This window comes from Lactuca virosa, chromosome 8 (genome assembly GCF_052849685.1).
Source record: "Lactuca virosa cultivar CGN04683 chromosome 8, Lactuca_virosa_CGN04683_v6, whole genome shotgun sequence".
Classification (NCBI taxonomy): Eukaryota; Viridiplantae; Streptophyta; class Magnoliopsida; order Asterales; family Asteraceae; genus Lactuca; species Lactuca virosa.
The window spans coordinates 28,475,150-28,483,611 of record NC_136433.1 but is presented as its reverse complement, the minus strand read 5'-3'; the positions used below and the strand labels follow the sequence as shown (position 1 = coordinate 28,483,611).

At 34.4% G+C, this 8,462-nt stretch overlaps 1 protein-coding gene across 1 annotated transcript; it reads left to right on the top strand.

The window, feature by feature from the left end:
- The first annotated feature begins 5,299 nt into the window (after nt 1-5,299).
- On the top strand, nt 5,300-7,536 carry LOC145128871 (LIM domain-containing protein WLIM2b-like). The gene is made up of 6 exons (XM_079063650.1): nt 5,300-5,513; nt 6,280-6,466; nt 6,592-6,691; nt 6,763-6,797; nt 6,883-6,972; nt 7,098-7,536. Exons 2-6 carry the CDS (start codon nt 6,332-6,334, stop codon nt 7,335-7,337), a joined length of 600 nt encoding a protein of 199 aa, XP_078919776.1. The 5' UTR covers nt 5,300-5,513; nt 6,280-6,331; the 3' UTR covers nt 7,338-7,536.
- Nucleotides 7,537-8,462: the final 926 nt, after the last annotated feature.

Genomic DNA, 8,462 nt, shown 5'->3' with positions numbered 1-8,462 from the left:
TTTTGTCAAGGAATGTTTCTTGACAAGAGAATCATATATGTCAAGAGGTCAGTGGGAGTCTGAAGATCTTGAAAAGATTCAAGAACAAATCAAGAATAAACCTAACCAATGATCACTAGCACACGACTTGAGGTTTGTAACCTATCGTGTTGACAAAATTCTTTTTATGTGTCAATCCTGTTGAGTGATTATGCATATGAGTTCTACGAGTTCTCAATAGAATGCATAAGGCAAGCACCTTATTCAATGAAAGTACATTGAATGGAATAGGTGAGCTGCTAAATAACTTGGAAGCAATGGTGGGACCCTTGATGGCAAGAAATTAAGAATGAACAAGCTCTGTCCATAAGAGTTTGAATTTGTCACAAACATTATCTTTCGATTATGGTTATGGCAAATTCACATGGATAGGAACACATACACCATAAAATCTAAGTGTCATAAGGTTTCTCTCCTTCATGAAAATGATTGCGAGGAAACGCTTTCACTAAGAGAGATTTTAAGGAGATATCGATTATGTAAATTGCATTCTCAAATTCGATTATGATTATGGCATCCCTTTTCATAGTTCGAACTGCGAGATTTGGCAATCGTTCTGAATATTTGGGACTTAGTAATATAAGTTCTGAATTAGTTTAGACACACATGTGAGCTGTCTTAGGAAAGGTGTGTGATTTTAAGAAGCTTAGATAAAGGCTTATCGAAACATATCGTATTAGAAACAATGAACTTTGGAAGTCAATAAGTATTGTTTTCTAAAAGTTTAGATGGTTTCTGAATACGTGTCAAAGCTAGTGGGAGCATAAATGTTATGCTGGAATGGATATAATCATCATGTTAGTGGGAGCATGATTATTATTTAAGTATTGCAAGTTGGCAATATTAATTATAGAAAAACAAAAGTTTCACTTTGCAAAGTTGCAAGTATAGAAAATTTGTTTTTGCTATAATTAAGGGAGAGAATGTTATACTTCATTTCCAATCTAAATGCGTAGATCGAGAAATTTTAATTGGATTTAGTCAAGGGTATATTTATTATTTGCATTCTCAAAGTTCGATTATGATTACGGCATCCATCTTCATAGTTCAAATTTTGAGAACACGGCAAATAGAAATATTATGACAATATTATAGCAAGAAACTGGTAAAGTATCACGTTTTTTATTATGAATTGTATCCCATACGCTTCGGGTATAGGATCGATTCATATGCTGTAATATTCGACCGTTCTAAAATTTTCCAAATGCCTAGGGCATTTAGAGGGAAAAAGGAAATAGAACCGTTTTTTACTAAAATAATTAAACAACTGCCAAGGACAATCTAAGGTTCGCCAAGGGTTGGTCGCTTGTGGACAGTTGAAAGTATAACCATGGATGGACCATATTGAAATTATAATGAATACATAAGATTCTATTTAGAATGAGTTGTCATATGGAAAATATGGAAATGTTTCCATATTGGGAGTTGGATATCGAGAATCTATGTCTAGATTAGAAACTTTTATGCAAGAAGGATGTTCAAAGGAATATACTTTGAATATGAGACTTCATGACTATGGAATTGTCTTGTAACAATCTCCAACAGAGTACTTTGTAATTTCATTGGCAAAGTCTTGGTGACTTTGGCGCTATGATTTTACGAAAGAACCGTTGCATGAAATGTTAGAATCTAACATATTCTATAAGTGGCAAGAATTTGGTATTCTCACACTTGTGGTTAGGATTGGGAATTATGAAATGAGTGTGATTGAAAATGTTATTCAATTATACTATTTCACAAAGTAAGGACCATAAGTAAACATAGTGTGCATGCTAAGAGCATAGGACAATTGTTGTTGTAATTCAAGTAATAAGTTGATTGCCCGAAACATTATACAATGAATAATGTGTAATCAATATGGTGATTAAATAAAAGGAGTTTTATTTATACTCAAAAGTTTGGGGCCATATTGAGTTTGATTATTCTTGTGTTTCACTTTGCATCTTTTGACTTCCTGAATAATAAGATTATTCGAACGTTCCACAGTCGCTCATACTTTGGGAGTAGGTATGAAAGAAGATTGTCATGAATTGGTTTGTAGACTGCCTAAAGTGTATTAGACATAGCGAAGGTTTGCTGCAACGTTCATGAGTGCTTATGAATAAGATTTGAGCATTGGATTAAACCCATGCTCACTTGGATCGCTTCATGGATTTTATCACGAGTGATTTGTGAGACGGTAATATCTTATATTCTTGAAACCGAGATGTGTGAGTTGTATCTTGCGAGTCGGTTGCACATTGATAATATGTAAACGCACCAGTAACTTGGTGTTATAAAACGTATTGGTGTGTGTGATTCGGTGAGTGAGTGCAAGCGAGCATTGAGTCGAAGTTTATCCGTTCCTTTTACCCAAGGTGGGATAAAAGCGATATTTGTGGGCCCCTCGATGATTTAGTGATGACACCCTAAGCGCTTGGCCAAGCCGGGACTAAGTTGATGTGTTCAACCGTAGTCTGTTGACAGTCGTCGTAAATCGGAAATCGGGAAACAATATATAGACAGAGAGAATGATTTAAATCCATGTCTCATTCTATGCGATATCAAGAATGGAGGAATATATGATCCCTTATCTAAAGGACACGCTTCTGATAAGATCAGAGTTGACAGCGGCTTTTGAAAGCTACGATTGCGGATCAGGATCTGAAGTCATACGCAGAATAGTTATTAGACTTATCCAAGTGGGAGACTGTTGGATTAGTGTCTAAGTCCATAACTATTTTGGTATGTACTTGACCCGATGGTGCATGGTCCTTTTGGGTTGCCTTCACCAAAGCAACTTGATAGGATGAATTATGGAGATAGAGGATTAATTATGATTTATCAATATATCATGAGAATAATATATTAAAGGAGAAATCATATTGTTTAATTAATATTAGTCAAGAATTAATGAGAATTAATTTTTGTGACTAAAAGATATTATTTAAATAAAGGGGACTGGAACTATCAATTGTGTGATAGTTGAATATTGGGCTAATGGACTCCATATTAAAGGAGTGGACGAATTCTATGGGGAAACCCATTAGAAATCGTCCAAGGCCTCTAAGGAGGGAGTCTATGGGTTGCTTAGGGCCTAAACAGTCAAATTAGGGTTTCCTTGTTAGATAACCCTAATAGCCTCACTATTTAAAGACCCTTAGGGCACCAAAAACGTGGACAACTGATTCATTAGGGTTTCTAGACGGTTTTGGGTGCCTCCTCTCTTCTCCTTCTTCATCCTCTTGCTCTTGGTGTTTGTGAGCCATTAGAGGAGTGACATTTGTGACTCTAAGCTTTTAGAAGCCAATTACAAGAAGGAATAGATTGTTATTACTACATAACAATCAAATGTAAGATCTAAACCCTACTCTTATGTTAATATCGATTATCACATGCTAGATCCAGGGTTTATGGCTTTGGATGATTATTGCATGTTCATTAGACAAACTAGATCCAAAGCTTTAGGGTTTGCATGTACACCATAGGAATGATGTATTGCTTAAAACCCATCAATAATAATAATAAAGATACAGATAATAATAATAATAATAATAATAATAATAATAATAATAATAATAATGATAATGATAATAATAATAATAATAATAATAATAATGATAATGATAATGATAATAATAATAATAATAATAATAATAATAATAATAATAATAATAATAATAAATCCACACCAAATAATATTACCAAACATCACAAGTTTACATCTCACAAAACAATACTGTCATCCTGAGTCTATAAAACATACTAGAAATACCAATAAATTCTGCCAAATTGATTTCTTGATTGAATGCTTGTATGAGTGTGTCACTCATCTCAAAATCAAATCCCATATCTGCTTATAAGTTAAAACCACCATATATGACCTAAAATGAGCTTATTATATCATTGAACGTGAGGTGGAGGTATATTAGCTTATTATATCATTGCAAATCCTATCTACACCACAATGGATACAACAAGAATGACAATCCACATATATCATACTTCAAATCACTGCTCTTTTGTGATTTCAAACCTTGCAATCAATGAAATGCAATATGTTCATCAGTAAGTACAATGACATTTTTACCCTCAAATTATTTATTTGTAGACAAGAGATGATACCCTGGTATTGGCATCAGCAAAGGCATCTCTGTTAATCACTTGAACAAATATATGTATCTTTTCAGGTATGAGTAAAACCAGCAAAGGCACATTCAACATCACACATGAAGTGAACAAAAGAACTTTTAGAGAAATAATGGCAGAAATCGGAAACAACAACAATCGAAACAACAAAAATCAAGAAGTAAAAATCGGAACTTTTAGAGAAATAATGGCAGAATTCAGAACTCTTGCAGAAATCGATGCTTGCTAGTCGATGATGGCAGAAATCAGAAGTATTTATGAGACAAGGAAGGAAAAATCGATGCTTACCTGATCAGACGAGGAAGCAGCTTCGTCGATGCTTGTTGGTTGCGAGAGAAAAAACGATTCATTGAAAGATGAGAAAGAAAGGGCGATGTGTATTTACCTGTCTTGACGTCTTTCTCGCCGGAGATCGAACGGACGGACAATCTTTACGTCCGCTGACGGCGATGGAGATGCGATGGAGAGCTGTCGGTGGAGGCGATCGTTGCTGGTATCGCTTTGGGAAGAAAGAAAAGAGAGGGTATGAGCGTAATTTTTTCAGTCAGCTCTATTTCAAAGTCTGACCGATAAAGTGATATGGGCCAGACGATCTGATTGAGAAAGCTTCTATCAAACACATCTTGTCTGACCGAGTCAGCCCAAATTGCTGACTCGGTCCCAGTCAGACGATAACAATCAAGGGCTAAGTCCACGGATCTGAGTCAACTTCCAAAAGTCGCCTTGAATAAACGTAATTATCAAAGGGTTTGTAGCCCAACGGTATCGGATGTCTGTGGAAATGTGGCTATCAGCCAAATGTTGAAGGCTCACGTATTGTTGGAAACGAAATGAATACTTTAGAATTAATGTAGGGAAGTGTGTTGGGTTTGCTATTTAAAAAAAACGTAATTAGTGTTGTAATTAACTTCAAATGAATGAATACGTGTTTAGAATTATTTTCAAATGAATAAATACGTGTTTAGAATTATTTTCAAATGAATAAATAACGACGTAACGATGTTTAGAATCAATATTTATACGTGTTTAGATTTATCTTCAAATGAATAAATAACGATGTAATTTCTTCTCAAAAATATATCATGAAAAATATGGAATACGTATTTTTTATTTTTTTTTTATTTTCCATTCCAAATGGAATGAATTTTCCAGGCTAAAAAAATATTCCCTCTCTCTCCCTCTCTCTCCACGTCATCGTCTTCGCTCCATCCGCTACCCTGCAAAAAGCTCCTAAAACCCTTTTTTTCCCCAGATTTCCACCTCTCTTTCTTCATCTTCACAAACCCACCCACAAAAAACCCTTCGACTTTTATCAGTTTTCAACTAAAGTCTCTGTATTGATCAAGGTATTCATCCTAATACATACTTTCTAGTTTCTACATTCTTATGTTTCGTATCTTCTTTAAATCAATACTAAAGTTTCTGATGATGCTTGCATTTCATTGGGTTCCTCAACAATTCGATCTTCTTTAAAGTCAATGTTCTTAATTTTCTTGGAATTATCTATAAAATTTATCTTTTGATCTTTGTTTTCCACCGGGTTTCCCAAGAAACATATACATAATACATTGAATAATCTAGGTTCATAATTTTCTTGAAATTAATCGTATCCGTTCTGATTTCTTGAGAAGCGTTATGTAGCACTCTAATTTCACTTCAGTTTCTTTGGTTTTCCCAAAAACAGATCTTATTAATAAATTATGTTCATACTTCATATGTTCTTGATTTAATGATAAACTATTTGATTTTTTTAGGCATGCAAATCCTATACCAATCGAATTTCAGTTCACTTTTATCCAATAGTTAGATTGTTTTAACTATTTATGTTCATATTTTCTTGAATTTTATAATAAAACTATCTGAGTTTCTTGATTAGTTGATTTATAAAAATCCTATATTCGCATTGGGTTTTCCAGCAGTTAGATCTATTTAGCAATCGATGTTCATATGTTCTTCAAAATAATGTCACAATTATTAATTTGTTTGGAGATCATTTAGCACTCTACTTTTTTCTTGAAAACATACATCAAGATAACAGAATGCACCTTTGACACAGATGGGGTTATAACTTATAACCAACTATAAACATTCAATCTTTTTGGGGATTTGCAGGTGAAAATTGAAGAGCATTGAGGAATAGATCAAGAAGGGGAAAAGGGTAACTATGTCTTTTATTGGGACACAGCAGAAATGCAAAGCTTGTGGAAAAACAGTTTATCCGGTGGAACTTTTATCTGCTGATGGTGTTGATTATCACAAGTCATGCTTCAGGTGTAGCCATTGCAAAGGTACCCTTAAGGTATGTTTTGTATCATGAAGATACAATCATCGACATGTGAAATACCGATACTAACCCTCTACTCTTTCTGCATTCATACATTCTTCTTATTCGAGTTTAATTAAGTAATTACAGTTAACTTTCAGCTTAGCAACTACTCATCAATGGAAGGTGTACTATACTGTAAGCCTCATTTCGATCAGCTGTTCAAGGAGAGTGGAAATTTCAACAAGAACTTCCAATCGCGTATGATATCTCTTCAATTCTTTCCCCCTATTTGCTTGTTAGTTTCTGATAAATTTTGAAACTTCTGACAGCTGCAAGGTCTGCTGAGAATTTAACACCGCATCTGGTAAGTTTTCGCACAGATTCGTGTTTGATTTGGATATGTAGCGAAGATGGATCTAAGTCATGAGTGTTTGTAACCATTTTTGTAGACGAAATCACCAAGTAAAGCTGCTGGGATGTTTTCCGGCACCCAAGAGAAATGTGCGACTTGTGGCAAAACAGCTTATCCTCTTGAAAAGGTATGAATCGAAGAACCAAATCGTGTTAAAATTGAAGTGATAGATTTATTAGGGTTTTGGGTTCAGGTATGAATCGAACCTAACCGTGTTAAAAAGTGATGGAATAATTAGGGTTTTGGGTTCAGGTGACAGTGGAGAACGAAGCGTACCATAAGTCCTGTTTCAAGTGCTCCCATGGGGGATGCTCTTTATCTCCATCAAATTACGCAGCGCTAGAAGGGATTTTATACTGCAAACACCATTTCTCGCAGTTATTCAAGGAGAAGGGCAGCTACAATCATCTTATTAAGTCCGCCTCCGTCAAACGCTCTGCCGCAGCTACAGCTGCAGCGGCCGTAGCAGCCACCGCTGTTCCTGAAGCTTGAAAGTTGAAATCTATGATCTTACAAATAGACGGTTGATTTGTTTTGATTTTCATTTTCAATTGGCAATCGTTGATGATCGATTTCGGTGGGAAACTCGTTTGATTATATTTACGGATGATTGTATTTTCCAAAGATGTATTTTGGGCATTTCTGGTAGACGCAATTGTTGGAAATTCTTGACCCGGACCCGCCTACAAAATCATCTATTAACTTCCCCATTAAGGGCTGTCTTATGCCAGTTTTATAACTGCTCGTGAGCAGTTTGTGGCGGTTTTCGTGACAGTTTCATAATGTCACTAAAGGGACTATAAAGGCATGTTGATGTCATTTGAAAGGAGTCTTTGATCTTGGATGAGAGAGAAACTAGAGAGTAATCGATTTTGCATATACATGATTGTCTCACAAAATGGTGAAATAAACAAGTAATCGATTCGCATTCGTATTTTAATCTGGGTATGTTATAATTTTTTTCTATTTATTTGGTATCAGAGCATTAAGGTTGTAAACGACTCGAACGGACATGAACAAGGGCATGTTCATGTTTGTTTGTTTAAGTTAGTCGAACAAATAAACGAACGCGAATGAATAAACAAATGTGTTTTCTTGTTTATGTTTTTTCGTTTAACAAATTACATTTTTTATGTTCGTTTGTTTATGTTCGTGAAAAATGTCAAACAAACATACACGAACATAGATAAATAAACATATATGAACATAAACGAACATATAATATAGTAACGTAATAAAAAACAATTGAACATATATGAATATAAAAAAAAAACTTAAATAAACGAACATAAACGAACGTTTACGAACATAATTAAACGAACGAGACTATTGTTCATATTCGTTCGTTTAATTAAACAAACGAGAATTTGTGTTTATGTTCGTTCGTTTATTTAATAAACGAACATAAATGCAATTTCCATTGAACGGTTACAGTTCGTATAACGTTCGGTTCATTTACATCCCTACAGAGCATAATGAGTTAGTTTATTTCATGGTTAAAATGAATGTCGATGATAAATTCATCGGTTGGAATTTAAATTTCACATTTTTAATGATTTTTTTATTGTGATTATAAATTTTCAATCATGTGGGAACGTATATACCGTTGTCATCAAA